Genomic DNA, 21327 nt, shown 5'->3' with positions numbered 1-21327 from the left:
TCCTATCCTATCCTATCCCGTCCCGTCCTGTCCCGTCCCGTCCCATCCTGTCCCATCCTGTCCCATCCCGTCCCGTTCTTCTTTCCCTGCCACTTAACATGTCTGCAGTTTTCCTGAGAGCACACTTTACACCTTATGTAGAAGCAACATGGATCTGAAGCTTTTGTGAGGGAGGAGGGGAATGGATAGTCTGACAGGAAAGCTTTTATAGTAGCTGTGCTATTATGCTCTGCTTTGTCTTCTTTACATTTCTGTTCTTGCTTTTTGCTGTCAGGAGGAAGTTCATCATAGTGCCAGAGGTCATAAGCTGGCTGAGTGTTAGTCAGTCCTTGCAGTGTCTCAATTTTAATAGTGAGGTGTGCCTTACTCACTGGAAAACATCTTAAAGCTAAACTTAAAGACAGACAAAAAGAAGCTACTAGTGAGAAGGATAAGATTAGAGATTTTTTTTTTTTTTTTTTAACCAGCTTTACAAAGTACAGGGGAAGGAAAATGAAGTGTGAAGGATTGGGAAGTAGAATATCAAGTAATCCTAACTGAATTTTAGTTCATGTAAAATTATGAAAGATATGAGAGGATAAAAAGAGAGTACAGTATTTAGTATGTGTTTAATACGATGGGAAGTGAAAAAATGTAAGTCCCCTAGAAGTCTGGAACAGCCTAGAAATGTATAATAGGTAGCAGTAACAGCCGAGGTGATTTTAGTTTAGTTTATATGTATGGGATTCATGGGAACTAACAGCAATTGCTAAAAAACAGAGCATTAGAAATAATTAACTTCCTGATGAAGTGATTAAAATGAAAAGCAGTTATTAAAATGCATAGGTTCAGCATGTTGTGTTTCATAGTTCTACTTTCTGTTTATCTTTAGGGAGAAAGGAACAATGGCTTTGATGTCCTCTATCACAATATGAAACACGGACATTTGTCAACTAAGGACTTAGCAGATTTTATTAGAGAAAGGTAAGTATTCATCCTATATTTTTAATATGGTATTTATGGGTTTTGTTGTTTGTCATTGCATTTAACAGTAACGTGCAAAATATGTAAGCAAAATTAAATTACCAAAACTCAATTATCATTTTAATATACCTCTCATATTCTACAGGAGTTTCTATAGTTATTCCATTTGCTTAGAACTGAATAGGAACTCTTAAACATCAATTAATAACAAGCTTCTAATTTCTGCTGCTGCTACATTGAACATATGTGTTTCCCTTCTGAGCAAAATTACCTGCATGCCTACTTCAGAATTTTTGTCTTTCCTCAGTTACTGACACTAGATGACACAGTTCCAAGGTGTTAATTGAGGACCTGTTTCAATGCTGGCTTCCTGTAGTAGGAGCTGTCAAAAAAACTGGAATTATTCTTCAAAATATTAGTTTTGGCCTCCAATAGATCTCAGTTTAAAAAGTACTTTCAAATTTCAAAAAAATCTAACCACCAGAGATCTGACAGATACTCCATTGCACTAACATTAGTGTCATTCATTTCAAAATGAATTGGAGAAAATAAAAAAAAAGGTTTCACTAAGTAGAAATGGGTGTGTTCCAGAGTCCAAATGTGATGTCTCCTTTTGGAAAGACTGCACAACCCAAGGAATCTTCTGTTTTACAAGTCCTCAGTTTTGGAGAATGCATTATGAAGCTAGGTCTAGTGAACTAGACCTAGCTTCATAATGCATTCTCCAAAACTGAGAACCTAGACCCTGAGATGGGTTGAGCAGAGGGAAGTCACACTGTTCACATTTAGTATAAAAGCTTAATGCTTCACAAACTTGCACTTTTAGTATTTCACTAATAATTAAATTTAATTTAATAGTTTATTAACAATTTAATTTATTTAATAATAATTTTAAAATATATTGCACTTTAATATTTTCCTTTTGTTATCTGTGTGAGTTTCTGAATCCTTCCTTTGAAAGCTTCTTTAGTTTTTGAAATCATTCCACTTATACCAGCATACCAGCACATCATGGACCTAAGCTGTACCTTACCTGGACACATTGAAATTTATTGGTTTTACATCCTTTGTGTTTTGATCTACTTTTATATTTAGACGAGAAACAGTGTCACTCTCTCTGCTTTTTGTCTCCTTTATGTTGTATTCTTTGGGCATGCTCCATTTTATTCATATTGGTCATAAGATGAAAGGTCTTAAGTAAATGGGTAAAAAACAACTTGCTGCTGTATCTGATTTGGTTTCTTTGCTTTACTATAAAAGATAAACTTTACAATAAACATAAAGTATAAATACAAAAATATAAAGTAAAACTTTACAGTTCTTTCTACACTAAATCCCAAGTAAAAAGAATATGGCATTCTGGGTTTTTTTCTATTTATGAGCTTCTGCAAATCGATTTTTAATTTAAAAAATTTTAAAATTAAATAATTATTTTTAAATAACTTTTAAATTATGTGCCTTTGTAGTCAATAAAGAAAATCTTTGGACCTTTTTCCAAAGTTTCTTTGGAATCTTATCCTCCATAAGAGTTCAATAAGTGTTTTTCCCTATGTGTGGATCAGGATATGCCAAAGAGATATGCAGCCATCTTACAGCATTTTTTATAAGATCTTTAAAAAAAATTCCATTCTCATTAAGTTCTCACTAAGACAGAATCTGAGTGATATATTACAATTTGCTTGACAAAGCTGCAGTATTGTTCCTTAAGGGGAAGTTGCCCATGTCAATGATGCAGATCAGCTGCACTAAATTCAGTCCTTTCCAGTGACTTTCTTCCATCAGGATATGAAAGTTCCCTTGTGTACTCTTCAGCCCTGTTTTTCAGCTGCATCTCGATAAGCCAGGCTGCAATTAGTATAGAGAGACTTCAAATATATGGTGTCCTTACTTTAATTAAAATATTTGAGCCCATATGCATGCAGTGAAGTCCTTTGCTGATGTTGTGAAGTTACTGTGGTATGTCATTCAGCTTCCTGTGAAATACAAATGGTTCAGTAGAACACATTTTTTCATATGGGTGAAATTCTTGGTCTTAAAAGAAGTTGGATTGGGCAGTACTTGAGCAGTATTTTGCAATGGTTCAGTTGTCTTGTCTGTGATCTATTTTGCACATTTGTTAAGTGCAAAGTGAAGAGATGTCGCACACAGTTATCTGTTCTCCTCATTCTGCAGATTATAGTCTGAATATTGTTTCACAGTACTGTTTTCTGCTGGAAATATGTTAAGTGGATGAGCAACATGTATTAGGAGCTATCTAGATCTAGTGTTTTTATGCCTTGACTCTTGTGTACCTGATTTTCTGTACTCTTCCCTATGAAAACTGATTTTACATAAATTTGAATTTCAAATCTGTTCTTTCATTGCTTTTTACATATTGGCCTTTTTCTGTCTTTTTTTTTTTTTTTTTTTTTCAGAAGTGGATTCATAAGAGTGAAAACTGAAAACTATTGAATAGGTAGAGACAGATCTTAGTTGGTGGTAATGCTTTAAACAAGTTGGGGTACTTACCCTTTCTAGGTAGAGCAGTCATCTGGTCAGCTGGGCTTGCTAGAGTCTCCAGTCTAGCCAGAAAATATACTTTTTGTGAAGTGATTTTGCATGGAAAGAATAGATAGGTCAGTGCATTTGGATTAACAGGCTGCTTAGGGCACAAAGGACATATGTCTGTGTATAGCCCATCTCTGTTACTTGTGCTGCTCAGAGCAGTGTTTCTGTTGTGAGTAGCCTAATTGGGGAAAAAGTATTCTTTCCTTTTCTACAGTCCTAGAAATGGCAATGAAAAAATGTGTAAGATATGGAATAAATTTTCAAATTATTGTTCTCTTAAGCATTTATATTTTAAAAATATTTCTGTAAGAATATTCTGAGATTTTAAAGTCTTTTTCTCTAAGAAAAACAAGCATTTGAAATGTATTCATTTGTAATAGTATTTCTATGCTGTATCTGCTGTTCCTACTTGATATCCTGGAAGGAGCAGAAGTTTTCCTCCTTGTCTGTGTTCAGTGAGTCAATACCAATACAATTTTCACTTTTTCAGTTTTGTTCTTGAGTATTTGTTATTGATCACGTACTAAAAGAACTGAGAGCCAGTTGGATTTGTACTTGAGAAATTTGTCATCTGAAGGAGTGAGTTTTCTGGTAGGATGTCTGCTTAATGTTGGTAAATCTTGAGTGTAACAGGTTATCTATCTGCTGAAGGATTAGACACCAGTTCTTAAAATCATCAAATCATAGGATGGTTTGGGTTAGAAGGGATCATAAAGATCGGTGAGTTCCAACTGCCCGTGCTGTCGTCAGAGACATTGTTCATGAGACCAGATTGCTCAATGCCCCATCCAACCTGGCCTTGAATAAATGTCATGCTTCATTGATAAAGCATGTAGAAAGTTTTGGTTTTTAAAGAAGTGGAAATAGGAAGATTGAGCTGCCTGCATAGTTGTTTTTTCTTTATATATGGGGAAGATTTTGTAGGTGAACTGTTATGTGTTTGTGTGCATTTAAAATTGAAACTTTTTATGTCTAAGAAATCATTCTGCTTTTCTAGGAAAGAAATAGATACAGGAATGTGTTGGTTTTTTTTCCAGGAGTCTTTCTAATGTTTTTCTGCACCCGTTGCCTGTAAGCATCATAGAAAGAATCTTCTAGATCACATGAAACTAGCAATATATGTTTCCATTTAACTTTTAAATGTTTGGCAGATCTCAGGCAAAGACGTGTTCAAAAGAGTGAAAATTAATTTACTAAGAGAGTCATAGTCTGTTACCTGTACAAGAGAGTGCTCTGCAAAGTTAGGTGATAGGACAAATGTACTAACTGGTCATCTTTTGGTTCTTGGTGTTTTTAACTGATGTATGTTAGTACTCTGTGGTGAATTGCAGAACTCCAGTTTAGTGAAGATAGTTCATGGAAGTATGCTGTGAATTGGTTCAAAGAAAAGAGATGTGGATTTTGGTCAAAATTCTTGTATTTAAAGAGGCACAATAAGGCACTAAGTTGTAAAATCTAGAAAACTTTGATAGACGATATGGATGATTAGTCAAAATATATTGTTAATCATGGTTTTTAAAAAAAACAAAATAATCTATGCTTGGAGCATGTGTCCTTGCTGTTGTGCAGTGTGCAAGATTTCCAAGCCTTGGGAAGCTGAACTTTTTCTTATCATCAAAGATATGATCATATGTGGAAGGAAAATAAAGATAATTGACTTTCTTTTATGGTGAATAACTTTGCAGTAGATGATATTCAAAATTAAATTAATTTGTTGCATGTTGCATTTCAATCTCCTCCATATAGATTTCCAGCTAACTAACTGTAAAGTTGTTTTGGAAGTTTAGTAGGTTTTAACACATGTTTCTGTGTTTCAGGTGAATACCCCTACTTTGTTTTCATATTATTACAAGACAATTCGTTTTGTAAACTGTTGCACTACAGGAAAAATAAAAACTTCTGTCTCTGGTTATAGCCATGGTATAATTTGCAAAGGGGATGAATTCTCCATCTTCCTTTTTTTTCTTCTCTTGTGTCCTATGTGAAGGTATTACACAGCTGGAAGGAAATTGCTCCAAGCTTTTCAAGAAAAGCCAATTACAATATTTACTCAAATCTAGCATGCTTCTACATCTGAGTTGACACTACACAATGAATATTTGTTTAGGGTGAAAAATTAAAATACTCTTTATCTTTAATAATAGGAGTGTGAGGAAGATTAATATGGAAGGACTTGCTGGGAGTCACTGCTGTAATAGTTGATTCCATGGCAATTGCCCCTGCAGAGACTCTGAGGAGAAAATCTGTGCCAACCCTTGGATTTTGCAACTTTAAAAGACAAGGGAAATTGTGTGTTCAAGTGGAGGAAAATATAAAAACACTTTGTGTAGTTTCCAAACTCAAATATCACTGTGTGAAGAACTTAAAGGAAAAACAGCCTACTTCTAACAAGAAGACTAAACAAGACTTCATTTTGTTTAATGTGATTGCTCAGAAAATATTGTTTGTTTATTGTAAAGTTTTCATTACAAATAGATTTTATTTTGTTGCTGTGTAATTCTCTCCTGCTTAGACAGTGCTGGATGGATGATTGTTATGATGCTTTGTTCTGTCTGTTACTAAGGAATATTAATGGCAGTTGAGAACAGCAAATAGAGAGGAAGGAATTGTCTTTTTCAACTTTCACTTCCTGGGTTTTATTTGTTTTGCTCCTGCAAACCCCTTTGTCACAGGAGTCTTAGATTATTTTTTTAAATGTACAATGTGATATTTTTGTTTAGTTTTTAAGAGATGATTTAAATGGAGTAATTTTAGCTCATGTAAAAAGCCTTCTGTTTTGAACATTTTGAATGACTGTTCAGTCTTCATACCTTCAAATTTTTGATTATGTTTTTGATGGTTTCTTTGGCAGGGCTACAATAGAGGAGACATATTCAAGGTCAATGACAAAACTAGCCAAATCAGCAAGCAATTACACACAACTTGGGTAAGTAAGTGTACATAAGAGAGAATAAGTGAATGTAAGTACCTGGTAAGAATCAAGTTGTATTCTGAATGTTTTATTGATGATGTTGAAGGTTAGTATAACTGCCACCTTTAAAAATGATAGGTCTTTAGTAACTATGCAAAAATTTGTGCAGCTATGACAAAGAGAAGGCGCAGTTCTTTGAAACTGAATAAAAAGACCAAAGCTCAAACATGGATAAACTGTCTTTTCCTCTGTGTTTAAAGCTGAGTTATTTTCAGACATAGTGACTTCTATTACATCCTCTCAAGCTATGGAAATTATTTTGAAGAGAGAACATATGGCCTGCAAATGTGGCAGGGAATTTATTTATTTACATTATTTCTGTTTTTTGGAGTGTTATCTGTTCTCAGAGATGTTCAGAATAATACTCTTCCATAGATTTATTCCATAGTTAAATGGAAGTTTTATACATAGGGTATGTTTTTAAAAACTGGAATGATTAATGGATGCTTTTGCATTAGGAAGATAAGGCCAATGAAAACTTAGACTTAGACTTCTGAGAAAAATTAGGGGTTTTTTGTTAATTTATTGTAACGTAATCTAGAAATGTGGGGAGCTTTCATTAGTGGATAATTTGATAATAGTTGTTGCTGCTCTTTAAACTAGCAAGCAGATACAGAACCTTTGAACATAAGAGCTTTAAAGCCTATGGTTAGTATTGATTTTTAGCAGCATTAGCCAGAATGGCAAGGCAGAAGTATATCTTTGGAATACCTGGAGAAGGTCCATTCTGCACAGAAAAATGAATATGAGAAATTGTCCCACCTCTTTTTTCATTTTTATTAATCAGTAAATCCCTTTTATTGGCGAACCATCTTTGCCAATATTTTTTTCCTCCATTTTGTGGTTGTAATGATGTAAGACAACTAGAAATGTAACTAACCAAGAAATTTCTGATTTGTTCACAGTTCAGGTGTATACACAGTAGTACTTACTACATGTTAAATTATTTTAAGCTTTTCTTGCACTGTCTTGACACTTGACATTATTGTGTGCTCATCATAGTATTAAATACAATTTGCTGTGTTTTACTTATTAGAGTCAATACAAGTAGAACAAAAAACATGGGAAAAATAGTAGGTGGGATGCCAGGTACATTTCGAACATATTTAATTTAAGAATTTATGGCAGTTGGTTTTTTTGTTTGTTTAAAATTTGGGAAGAGACAGGAACTGTAAATTTACTGATTATTCTTTAACACTACTAAAAAAGTTGTCAACTGAAGGAAAAAAAAAAACAGATTAACATTATTTTCCTCAATCCAGGACATTTGCACCAGTTTGGGATGTTTTCAAAACCTCAACAGAAAAACTAGCAAGTTGTCACTTGGATCTTGTGAGGAGGTTACAAGAGCTAATAAAAGAAGTTCACAAGTATGGAGATGAACAGATCAAAGCTTATAAAAAGGTTATTAATTCTTTTTGTTATGTATGTCCAATGACTTTTAACACTAAAATTAAATTGGTTTGGTTTTGACAACCATGTGATATTTGGCAGACTAAAGAAGATGTTTCAGGAACTTTGGAAGCAGTGCAAAATATTCAAAGTATCACTCAGGCATTGCAGAAATCAAAAGAAAACTACAATGCCAAGTGTGTGGAACAAGAACGCTTGAAAAAGGAAGGAGCAACACAGAGAGAAATTGAAAAGGTAGCTCTGTCACATCTTACTTTATCTGTATTAATAGTTGTCTTGTGTGTTCACCTTGTATTAGTAAGTTGAATGCCCAGAAAGAATTAAACATAGTTAAAAGTTGTGAGTAATTTGCAATATACATGATATCATTAATACTTAGATATGTTTTATTTACACTTACTTCCTCATCTGTTCTTATTGTACTGTAGTTCTAATTCTTCACTTTGTTAATACCTGCATCAATGATAGTTTAGGGTAGTGGTTTGGGCACAGAAATTGTGCCCAATTGTTTCAGAATCTCATATTTTTGAATACATTTCCTTAAGTGAATACTCAGTGCCCTTGTTACAGAACTCAAGAGTAATTGTGTTATCCCTGCAGTGAGATAAAGTAGCTATTTGAAGTCTGTTGAATAAAGAAAAAGATATCAACACTTTCACTGCTGTTTTAAGAGATTCCAATCTCATGAACCAGAGACTCAAGGGATGAGGGTCTTGTGGTGTATTTAGTACTGTCCTTGGGTTATGATGGAGGGGTGGATCCATTCACAGAATCAGTCAGCTTGTGGGGTTGACAGGGACCTCTGAAAGTTGCTCAAGCAGGGCCACCTCAAGCCAGTTACTCAAGACCTCATCAAGACAGCTTTTTAGTATCTTCAAGGATGGAGATTCCATGGACGCTCTGGGCAACTTGTGCCAGGGCTCCATCACCTTCACAGGAAAGAGGTGCTTCCTGGTGTTCAGAGGGAGGGAACCTTTTGTGTTTTCTGTTAGTGCCCATTGTCTCTGGTTCTATCACTGGGCACAAAAGTGATTCTGTTGACTATGTTTCAATTGTTTTACTTTGTTACAAATCTACTTTTTTCTGTCTCAAATGACAGTTCATGCTGGATTGTAGACATGAATCAGATGTGTGTTGGCAGATACTCTCCTGCAAGTGTATTCAAAGTATAATTTTTCTGAATTCTTGTAAGTAGAGTTTCAGTAGGAAAGATTGACTTGAAGGAAGGCTTTTTAAGATGTAGCATTATCTTTTTTCATTTGGAAACAAGAAAATACTCAGCATGTCTGTATGAGAAGGGAGAAAAAGGAAGCACTATAGGAGGAGTGCAATTTTTTTACTGTTTTATGCATCTTCCTTAGAAGATTCAATTATGTCATAATTGAATGCTCTGCAAGTACATAAAATATGTTTCCAGTGGGAACAAGTAGCTGACACTGTCACATCTCTTCACTCATGCCTCTATTCAAGTTTACACTTGCAATTTTGTAAACAGAGTGACCAAACTTGGTATTTATTTTTGCTTTGGTAGAAAATAGATTCAGTATTAGAATAGAAATACTATTTCAGTGAAACATGAAAACTATTTACTGGCAAAATCACAGATTAACTTTTTTCTCAGCAAGCAAGGGATCTGTACCAGTGTACACAGTGTACAGAGTTTATCATAAAGCCAAATGTTTGGAGAGATACTTTATTGAAGAATCTAAGGAGGTATCTGAGGCCTTACAAGTCTCATTGCAGCTGAAAGTTAATACTAACTTGTGTAATAATTTCCTGTTGTTCTCTGACATGTAAACTTCTCTTTTTATAGTGACTTAACAAAAAATAGTTGACTGATCCTTATTCTTTCACATACTGTAAATCTGATTACATACTGTAAATCTGGTAAATACAGTTCTAGCAATTGCTGTACCTGGGAGTAGTCACATTATATTTTCAGAAGAGATTACTAGTTAATCATACAGTGTCCATATGTTTTAAAATTTTTTCTGTCCTGCTTAGTACTTTGTTTTTTGATCACTTTTCAGCATGTAATACTGGCATAAATATCATTAAACATGATGGGAGATGGAGAATGTTTTTGTTTTGTCAAAGTCCCTTGCACATAGGGTTCAATTAAAAATGCTTTACCAAAAAGGAACCCATTTCTACACTTTTTAGCTTGACATTTTCTTCAATTTCAGTGATTAAATTTGGAATCAACTTCAAAGCAGCCTTAATTTTCAAATCAAGATTTCATGGAGCATGTTGTATTTTCAGCATAGTAAATGACAGTTGGGAAACATGATAAAACTGTGCGCTTCTCAGTGATTCTTCTGTTTAAAGGCGTAAGAGTGAGAATCATAAAGTAAAATTCAGGGTAATAAACTGATACATTTGATACAACTTTTCTGAATAATCCATGCTCTTGTTACATTAAATATTTTCACGCTATTATGCTGAGTTTAGAAGACTTTGTGACTAAGATCTGCATAGGCTTTCTTTGTAACTGGGCAAACAACTAGCTTTGGTTCCTATTTATTTGAACTGCTAATATGTATCTGGTATATTGTAAGTCATGATTATCTGTTTTTTTTCTCTTGGAAATTGCAGAATCTGTCTCTCTCCCTCTTGCCAGAGGGCATCTATTAATTAATTGAAATTTTAGATAGCAGTCAGCTTTACAAATCATTGTAAATAAAAAATAGTTTTTGTTAAACAGATTAAATTTATTTGAAAGTAGAAGTAGGGCTACTCAGCTAGAGCAAATAGAGAATACACAATTCTCTTTACTGATGTCATTAACAATTCAGAAATACTTCTGTGTTACAACTGATGGGAAATTTCAGAGAGATAGTAAGCATGTTCAATAAAGAAGCTAGGGAAGAAAATGGTGTTCAAGATGATTTTTATTGGCATTTAACCTGGAAATAGAATATCAAATGTTTGAAAGACTTCATCTCATGCATCGTGCTGTAAACTTTGAAAATAACTTTTATCTACTACAATCAGTCTTAATTCAGTTTTGTTCTCCATCTAATACTGAGATTTTCCTGTATTTTGTTTTGTGTTTTACTTCACTTGCAGAAGGAAGATTTGGTTTATTAGCAAAAAAGTATAAAAGTATAAATCTCTAAAGGTCTATTAATAATAACACTGACCTGCCTAAATCTACCCTTCACTACATTTTGCATTACCTTCACTTTCAAATATCTGCTAATCCATTGATGTAATTTGCATACTTTTGAGTTTCTTTCTTAATTTCTAAGACAACTTCTCCATCACATTTTTTAGCATGGATTATTTAAATGTATTTATAACTATTTGCTCTGTAGTCTAACCCTTCTTTATTTCCTACTTTGTTGTTGCAAATATAAATTTTTTATTCATATTTGACAAGATTTAATGATTTATCTTCAGCAATATAAAATTTATTTCAAAATTAGTTTTATTATAAATAGTTTTATAAAATTTTCCTTGCTTATAAGGAGAAGGGATTTAATTGAGTTAATTTGTTACACTTGTATATGATTTATGTATAGTAAAATTGCTCTTATCTGAGATACTTGGTGTTGAAATTTTGTTATGATACTTCTCTGTTTTGGTATGCCCAAAGCTTGTATTTGTGACATTTTGCACATTTTTGTATTGATCTATAGGCAGCAGTTAAATCTAAAAAAGCAACCGATACTTACAAACTGTATGTGGAGAAGTACGCTGCATTTAAATCTGATTTTGAACTGAAAATGACAGAAACAGCACAGGTAAGTGTTGCATTCAATGAATCTTCAAATTACCTTTGAAGTCAGTTAATGTGTTCTATTTAATTTCTGGAGCCATCTGAAACTGAGAATTTCAAAAACTCGTCCTTTAGGAAATTGATTTGTTTGAAGGGCAAACACTGGCCACATATGTTGTAATAGCATTGTCCTTCAATGACACAGTGGTGTACTGGCACTCTAGAAGACATTTTGAAGAAATTTTTGGAAGAAAGCAAAATGAACTTTTGAAAGTATAGTATATGCATTGTGTTTATGTGGAAAATCCTCTGAATTTCTGGGCACCCTGAACTTACTCAATGGAATTTTAATATTGGGATCCATTGTGGCTTTTCATTATTATTCCATCAAAGCACTGAAGTTAAAATATCTACCCAGGATTTACCTGAAGTTATGAAAAGCTGTTACAGCTGTTTGTTTCTGGGGATTTTTAAAAGACTATATTCTGGAAGATTTCAGGTTCTCTGTATCAATGCCTATGCCAGTTCTTGCTACATTTTAAACTACATTTGGCTAAATGTCCTTTGTTCATAAACTGTAGCTATCCTTTTACTTAAAATATAAATTTTCACTTAATGTTATAATGGACATTTGTAAACTTTCCACATCTATCCATATTGGAAATGAAAATTGCCATTCTGCCAATTAAAGATATGTGTGTGGAATTCATTTAAAGTATAATGGTGTAGCTGCATCCACAGTTTGGTTGCACAATGGCTACTTTAAAGATGATGTGATAGGAAAAATAATATCCATGAATATATGGATGCCCACTTCTGTGTGAAGCACACCCTCTATTAACTTAATTCAGCATACAGTTCACTTGAAAATATGCTGATTAGTTCTGAAAATTAAACAAGTGAGGGATGTATTTTCATTTATTTCAGTGCAAAATCAGTTGGTTTAGCTTCAATCTGTTTTACAATGTCCAGTAAAAGAAGTAACATCATGGGGTAGGCTACAGAGTATGACAGTATCTTCTGTAATTAAGAGGAAGGCTGCTGAAGAAAAATAAAATTAATTTCATCTCCTTGAGTGATGACTACAGAGGTATGTAAGTATGGCAGAAAATTGAGGGTCTAAGAAGGTAGAGATGTATGTCTCGTATGTATGGAGTCACATTTGTGAATCAGAGTTGCAGGAGGTACAAGATGGGGATCTTCACAGAGCCTTGTGCAAATTGGAAAGAGGATTAAGTGGTGCATCAAAGTTTGGACACACTTGAAAGGACAGTTACAGAAATAGGCAGAGAACTAGGAAAGAGCAGAAGTAAACAAAGATTTCAAGACTGTTATGGTTTACTGTTGGGGAGGATGAGAACATTTTTAGTTCTGATTTTTGGCCAGGAAGGGGCCATTGAAAACTTCGGAAGTGATTTTAAAATGACTGTCAGCTGACAGCCTGGTTAAAAAGGAAGAAACTGTAAAAATTATGTATGACTTTAAAAATCAAACAAATAATTTTTGAAGAAGAAAGAACATAGATTTAACTAGAGAGAAAGAGTGTGTATGTTTACAAGAGTGTTCTAAAAAGGAAGTGCAAAACAGATCCAGAAATAAGATTTCTTGGTTTAGATGAAAAACCAAGACTCTTCAGTAATGGAGAAAAGAGAAAATTTGAACACCTTCTAAAAATATTTTCTTTCAGTAGAAATAGAACAGATTTTTTTTGAAGGTTAGATGAAAGTTCAAAAACTAAGTAAAAAAAGTTCAATAATCATTCTGAAAGGATAGCTTTCTTTCTAAAGTACATTATTTCATAACTCGCTGAATTCTGTGCCTTACTTTCTTAAATGTAATTATTATGCTTAAGATGTGGAGAAAAAAAGAGGCTTTTTTGTTCTTTTTCATTTTAGTGTATTTAATTATTGAAATTTAAGATTTAGTGTTTCAGGAAATATTTTCATTATGATTAATTGCTCATATTTGTTTGCAGAAATTTCAAGACATAGAAGAAATGCACCTTCTTCGTATGAAAGAGATTATACAGTCCTTGTCAGATACCATAAAAGAAATTCATTTACAAATAGGAGAGGTATTTTTATACTATATTTGGATCATGCTTTATGTTTTTCCTTAACTATTAAATTAATTATTTATTACTTTGTGAAATTCATAATAATCACAGATTTCCATGGCTTCCTGTTGCATTTTTAAGTTCAGTGTCACAAAATTTACAGAATAAGACTAGATAAATTTTGTCCTCACAGAAAACGAAGTATTTGGACAATTTGAAGAATTTGAAAGTTGAAGAATTTTTTGTGTGTTTCTAGATTCTGTTTCCTGGATATTAATTTAACACTCATTTCACACAGAATTAGGCTACTACTTTTTAAATTGGAACTAGAAATTATATCACTCTGAGAAGTTTTCAAGTATTTTGTATTCCTGGATTTTATGAGCAAAAGATATTTAGGAACAGAAACTTCTATAATTTTTTTTTTTAGATGGAAGTTGGTTTAGTTAATAATCTTTATAAACAGCCCTTAATTTTTTTATTTTTAAAGTGTCACTTAGTTTGCTAACATTTTAGTATTGAGGTTTTCTGCTTTAATAAGTGATCATCACAAGGGTTATGCTGTTTATTTCTAAAGGATATACACATCATCCTTGTTGGAAAAACTTATTAACAACATGTTGTTAGACCAAAACAACATGTTGTTATATCAAAACTATTACAACAGTAATGCTTTTTACTCAAGCAGGTGGGAGTTGTGATAATACAGTAGTAACAGTTCACACCCTAAACTGACCCTGGGTGAAAAACTGCTTGTCTTCCTGACATGATAGTGGGATACGTTGCTGGCAAACTCAGAAAATTATGTATACACAAGTTGTTTAACACGGAAAAATAGAAATAAAATCTAGAGCTGTAATTTCATTTTTTGTCTGTATTGTACCCACACTTGCTAACACTACAGCAAAGAGCAGGGTTTCCTATCCGTTGATTTCTCTAAGTCCTGTAATGTATTTTAGAGGGAAGATTTTTGAACCTTAACTATAACAAAAACTACTTTTTAAAGTTAATTGCATTCTTTTTTTTTTGAAGGTGCACGAAGAGTTTATTAATAACATGACAAATACTACAGTTGAGAGTTTAATACAGAAATTTGCTGAGTCAAAAGGAACTGGCAAGGAAAGGCCTGGTAAGAGATTAACAGAGCAGGAAATGTTAGCTTTAAAGCTAGAAATTTCCATTCCTATTGAAAGGTTAAACCCATATTTGTTAATGTGCTGTATTTTTTAACTATGTTCAAGTTCTTAGTATTCATTAACTTTGATACTAAATGGGTAATAGAAATTGATAATGCAGAGTTCATTATGTGCATGTATTATTTGTGTTCATAAAGCTTGGTAGTTTGTATGTCTGTTCTACTAAACTATGCTGTTTCCTGAAACATCAGGGAAATTGGTCAAGAAGCTGTAGTTCCTTGTACAAACTATATGTTGTCTGTTATGTGTTTCTTGTACAAACTGTGATTCTGCATAAATTGTATTTCAGAATTTTATTCAATATAAACATGTTCAGAGCAGATATCTATAAAACTGCTTATTGAAGTATTGGAAGAGTTGCGTCAGTTTCTTCAGGTTACCAAATTATCATTTTAATAGATATGCAATATCTATTTTTTTATAAAATGTATTTTAATATACAATAATGTGTATTGCTTCTTTAGTAAGAAGTAAATTGAATAGTGTTTCTGAAGGTACTGCTGGTTGGGTGTGATAAGACTTTCCTGGACTGGCGTAAAAAGACATTCTCACAGTACTGCATATATCGATTACTTTAATACTGGCACGAATATTAAAGTCACTAGGTATCTAAATACCTAGTAAATTCCTAGTAAATAGGAATTAGTAGTATTTCCTTCCGCCCTGGGTGTCCTCACTAGCATCTCTGTCTTGTAGTAGAGGCACACAAAGATGTTTTCTTTCCCGAGCAAGAATGTACATACCAGAGTAGATAATGAAAATTTATAATAAATTGTTAAATATTATTAGGTGTCTTGCAATGTGTCTGTGAGGTGTTTTTAATATAACATTGTTTCGTATTCTTTCTGTGATCCTCTAATGCTGATGTCCAAGTGGGATGAGGTAAGATTACATATGGAACAATTTTTGAAAGTTTCCTGTGTATTTATCAATTTTCAGTAAAGATCAGAAAAGAAAATGTATAAACTTCAGGGTATCAAGGTCTGTTGGTCTGAAACAGGACAAAGATGTGAAAATTTGGTGTTCAGATGTCTTTGATTAGCTGTTGCCAAGATGTCGTGGCTAGGGATCTCAATCTTGCATTTAAGATTCTGACTGCCTGGGTTACAAAGACTCTTAGTAATTTGTCCTAGAACATTGTGCACTTCAAGTCATCCACGCTATTAGTGTGGGTCTTGCCAGACAACATTGAAATTTTAGAAAAGTAATATTTCACTTTTTAATTTAATGGAGAAATTACACACATTTTGTACTTACTTGCTTCTTTATAATTCTTCAAATCCCATCTGCGCTCTCTGAGGCCAAATAAAAACTTCTTCAAATGTATTCTCAGAAAGTTTAGCAAAATATTTTAAGGAACAGTAGCACATATAGTGTGTAATGTATGGACCTTAAATTTTCTTTAACAGTATTAAATTGTTGTATTGATATCAACTTTGTCAAGCAGTAATGGTGCAGGGAGAAAGCATAGTCAAATTCAGCAGCAAAAGTAGTTTGGAAGTGTTAAAGACTAGCAACAGACCACTAATGATGTTAATTATGCTTACTGCTTCTAAAATATTTATTTTGTTAACTTAGAATCATAAAACTTTGATAGTTAGAAAGGTTTGGAAGACAAAGTGAGGTATCAGCCTTCTAAGAATGAAAAGGAAACATCCACTGTTAAGGACTGCTTTTTCTTGATTAAATCCCTGCTTTTTTGCATCTGAGAATGGTTCACAATGAAAAGATATTTTAAATCATGGAGCAAATGTTGAAAGTCTATGGGATGTTTTTTATAATTAGGCTGAAGAGGGAGATGGCTCCTCAGAAAAATATAAATATTCAACGTAAAAAATAATGCTGACTTGGCTTACAAAACAAATACAGAATAACTGTCTTCTGGATGCCACTGTTGTTTGTGATATGTTTATAGGCAATACTTTAAAATTCCCCAGGACTATGTAGGCCTTCTTTCATCCATTTTATTTGTGGGTTACTATGATCAGTGACATGGTGGGTACTTTCAGATAAAATAAACTAAAAAGGCAATGCATAACATATTATTTTAATTTATTTCAGTATATTCTACCTATTTATAATTCTGCGCATTAGAGTTCACTTGCTTTTATTTATATCTGTAAAAATAAGAATGAATCTGAAATGAAGTACTGATGAAAGCTGTTTTATTATGGAAAACTGCAAACCATTTACAGTAAAGTTTATTGTGTATCTGAAATGTATCTATACAGTGATGTCTGTTTTATCAGATTATATGGGCTCCCTCTGGTGGCTAATTTCTATCACCTGGAGTTGTTGTGTACAGGGGCATCTAGTACATGTATTTTTTTTTGCACAAGTAACAGGTTTTCTTTCAAACAGTAATGCTTTGTGAGAGGTTTTAAATTTACTCAGGAGCTTCTTTACAATGGCTCTTCTTGCACTGCTACCTAAAAAACTTACCTAGTCAGCTTTATAACTTGCTTCTCACGTTATAAATTTGTTTTAATTTTTTCGCTATTAAATCAGTTTAGAATTTAGGGGCTTAAATAACACAACAGTTGTTGAAGAAATAATGATTTTTGTTTTCTGTCTTCCATTTAGTGTTAAAAAAATGAAATGAATAACTAAACCACTTACATCCAGTTGCGAATCTTTAATTTTACCTGAAAAGAAAGTCACTTAGTGTGAATCAGTGAAAAACAAAGCTGGCAGGACCAGTAAGGCTTTAGATCAGAATTTAATGTGTTCCCTGAACTGCCTCTAACATCTGGAGGAACCAGGATGAGGTCAAGGAATGGGCCCGTGGGAATCTCATGATTCGAAGGGCGAGGTGCTGCACCTGTGTCAGAGCAGCCCTGGTTTGAGCCCAGGCTGGGGGATGGACAGATCACAGCAGCCCTGCCCAGAGGGGTTTGGGAGTGCTGGTGGGTGAGAGGCTGGACATGACCCAGCCATGGGCACTCCCAGCCCAGAGAGCCAAACGTGTCCTGGGCTGCATCCAGAGCAGCGTGGGCAGCAGGGCCAGGGAGGGGATTCTGCCCCTCTGCTCTGCTCTGCTGAGACCCCACTGCAGTGCTGCTCTGGGGTCCCAGCACAGGAAGGACATGGAGATATTGGAGAGAGTCCAGAGGAGAGACACTAACTTCATTAATACACCTCTCCTATGAGGGCAGGCTGAGAGAGTTGACACTATACAGCCTGGAGAACAGTATGCTTCAGGGAGAGCATACTGATGGTGGCCTTCCAGAATTTAAAATGGCCTTATAGGAAAGATGGTGACATGAAAATAGGGCCTGTAGTGATATGGCAAGGAGTACTATTTTTAAACTAAAAGAGAATAAATTTAGACTAGATATAAGTAAGGTGTTTTTTATGATGAGGGTGGTGAAACACTGAAACAGGCTTCCTAAAGAAGTGGTAATTTTCCCATCCATGAAACCATTCATGGTTGTGTTTGACTGGACTCTGAGCAACCTGATGTTTTCAAAGATATCTCTGATCATTGCAGGGAGGTTGGAGTAGATGAGCTTTAAAAGGTCCCTTCCAACCCAAACCATTCTAGGATTCTATGAAACATTCCTGGTGTTAGGTTTAATAGCAGATTTTATACCATCCGTTGGAAGATGCTTTAGTCATATAATCCAGCAATGTTCATCAAAATTTGCCAACTTCTGATTGATTAGTTTCCTATTTGCTATAGCCTGTTGCTTCATATTCCTTGGAAAATTAATTTATTGTATAGCAGAAAATATCTGCTTTTCTTCCAGAGTATATTTAAATCAATAATGGAAGTTATATCAGAGTAATCTTATTCCAGATTAATGAGGTATCAATGAGAACTAGCTCTAGATACTGAATCTTCTATTAATCTATTAAAAAATTGGTTTGTTCCAGTGTGCAATGTTGGTGCACAAGTCATAGAAGGTGCTAGAAAGTTTAAGCTCATGCTCTTTTTAGATTTTATATCTGAAATTGTCAGGTTAATATCAAATGTCTTTTAAAAGGTTAGTGAATGCCTATATATCTGTTGTTGATAAAGAGTAATTTTTAATTTTAGTTACTGAATTACTATGTCCTCTTCTCATATGTGGGGAACTAATGTATGTGTTTGTTCCTGTATTAGTTTTTGTCCACTACATGTTTCATTCAGAAGGCTCCATCCAGCCTAGACTTGAACACTTTCAGAGATGCCTCTCTGGGCAGCCCATTCCAACATCCCCACAGTAAAGAATTTCATTCTCATATTTTATCTAAACCTGTCCTCCTGCATGTTAAGGTCATTCCCTTCTTCCTATCACTACATGCCATTGTGAAAAGCCCCTCTCCAACTTTTCTCGTAGGCCCACTTAAGTACTGGAAGGTGCTCTAAATTCTCCCTGGAACCTTCTCTTCTTCAGGCTGAACAGCCCCAGCTCTCTCAGCTTTTCCTTACAGGACAGGTGCTCGAGACCCGCTGATCAATGTAGCAGCCCTCCTCTAGGGTCAATTCAGCAGGGTAACATCTTGTGCTGGGGAACCCATAGCTGGATGGAGGTGGGGTGTCACCTGAGTGGAGCAGAGGGACAGAATCTCCTCTTGTCAACTGCCCACACTGCTTTGGATGCAGCTCAGGATACAATTGGGGTTTTGGGCTGTGAGTGCCTATGTCTGGGTCACAGTAAGCTGCTTATCCACAAACATCACCACGTCTTTCTTTTGGAAGGTTACTGTCAACCCATTCTCTGCCCAGCCTGTATTTGTGCTTGGGATTGCCCTGATCCAGAATTCTGCAGCTGGTCTTTTTGAATTTCCAGAGGTTTACACAGGCCCATCTCTTGGGCCTGTTCTAGGTCCATCTGGATGGCATTCCTTCTCTCTGGTGTGTCCACCATGCCACACAGTTTGGTATCATTGTCAAACTTGCTGAGGGTGCTCCCAACTGTCCATATCACTGACAGAGATGTTAAACAATACCAGTCCCAACACTGTCCCCTGAGGAACACCACATGTCACTGTATTCCACTTGGACATGGAACTTTTGATGGCAAATCTGAATGCAACCATCCAGCCAATTCTTTATCCACCAAGTGGTCAAAGTAATGCGTCTCTCTAGTTTACAGACCCAGGTATCACGCAAAACAGTATCAAATGCTTTGCAGAAGTCCAGGTAGATGACATCAGTTGCTCTTCCCTTATCCACCAGTGATGTAATCCCATTGTAGAATGCCTTTGTCTTCATTAATTGAATGTTGTGGTATCATTGTTAGTGGCCATTGGTAGTTTGTTCCTCTATTTTTGCCCTTTTTCTTAAAAAATATTTAAGATGAAATCAAGAATTTTATTGTAATGCAGATAAAAAAATAGAAAGCCATAATCTTTGCTCTCCTTTCCCACAAGAATACTTCTTGTCTCCTTTCATTATCCATTCAATAAATTTGAACTTTTTACAGGGCATTAAAGAGGTTTGCATTTTTAAAAATACTGAAAATTCATGCCTGCAATTCATCTACTCTTTGGATTAAATGATAATAGTAGTTGATAATTGTTATTATCAACAATTGCTTTTGGTCAGCCATCACTGGCTCTTTTTCTTATAGCAAAGTATTTGGCTTTTGTTTCTCTTGTCATTTATATATTAAAAATAGAGTTTGAATATTTGTAATAAAATGGTGCTACTACAGATAACAAGATTCAGAAAGGACAGATGTAATTTTCCTGTTCTGTTTCTTCCCTCTACCAAATGCAAAAATTGACAATTTGGTCAATAGTCAGTAATTATGATTTAAAAAATGTTTAGTCTGTTGATTTTTGGAGCTGATGAAAAAGTATTTACTTTATTTGCCCATGAAGAAGAAATAGTCTCAAGGTTTCTGGTAACTCTAGTCATGGAAAAGAGTAAGGTGATGCATGTCAAGTAGAGACATAATCAAAATGACAAAAAAATCCTAAATTCCTTTCTGGAAATGGTATGAAGTAGACTAAATTGATACATTTTATTGTACCAACTTAAAGTGAATTAGGACTGCTGTAATGTCAGGATCACTACTCTTTCACAAGGTAGCACATACCAGGAAAAAAGTAATATGGCAGTTTTCTTAGTGTGCTGGTGATCCTTTTCTGTTCTGAGGGAAAACATTTGGGAGCTCTGCCTGTTAGGAGAGATTGTGAAGCATTAAATTTTTGAGTTTAATAAGCATCTAACCCCCAAATTTCACCTAGCCTTTAATTCAATTGATTTCTAATTTTGTGAACTCAATTTATTATTTGATTAGAATAATGTTTCATGTGGCTGGCTGTTGGCAGTGGCATTAATGCAATTTGGTGTGAATTTATCACATGCTTTTAGGCCTTTTCTAATTGCCTGTTGTGAGTATTTTAGTTGTAAATGCCCATGAAAAGTACTGCCTATGTGTTTTTTCCAAAGCAAATGTGAGAGTGTCTAAGCTGCACCAGAGCTGAAAAGTAGTGCTGATAGTGTTAATGCACAGTCGTGCTCACT

The 21327-nt window shown here is 34.4% G+C and overlaps 1 protein-coding gene across 5 annotated transcripts in view; it reads left to right on the top strand.

Annotated features, from left to right (window-relative positions):
* FCHO2 (FCH and mu domain containing endocytic adaptor 2) overlaps positions 1–21327 on the top strand; it is a 79306-nt gene that overhangs the window by 7760 nt on the left and 50219 nt on the right. For all 5 annotated transcript variants that reach the window (XM_015652891.3, XM_033520678.1, XM_015652892.3 and 2 more), the window contains exons 2-8: positions 872–963; positions 6362–6436; positions 7744–7885; positions 7976–8128; positions 11536–11640; positions 13591–13689; positions 14704–14800. In XM_015652891.3, the coding sequence (XP_015508377.1) occupies positions 872–963; positions 6362–6436; positions 7744–7885; positions 7976–8128; positions 11536–11640; positions 13591–13689; positions 14704–14800 (763 nt within the window). The remainder of the gene's footprint in view (positions 1–871; positions 964–6361; positions 6437–7743; positions 7886–7975; positions 8129–11535; positions 11641–13590; positions 13690–14703; positions 14801–21327) is intronic.

Source organism: Parus major, chromosome Z, assembly GCF_001522545.3.
Source record: "Parus major isolate Abel chromosome Z, Parus_major1.1, whole genome shotgun sequence".
NCBI lineage: Eukaryota > Metazoa > Chordata > Aves > Passeriformes > Paridae > Parus > Parus major.
The sequence above is the reverse complement of the archived record's forward strand: the minus strand, read 5'-3'. Positions and strand labels throughout refer to the sequence as shown.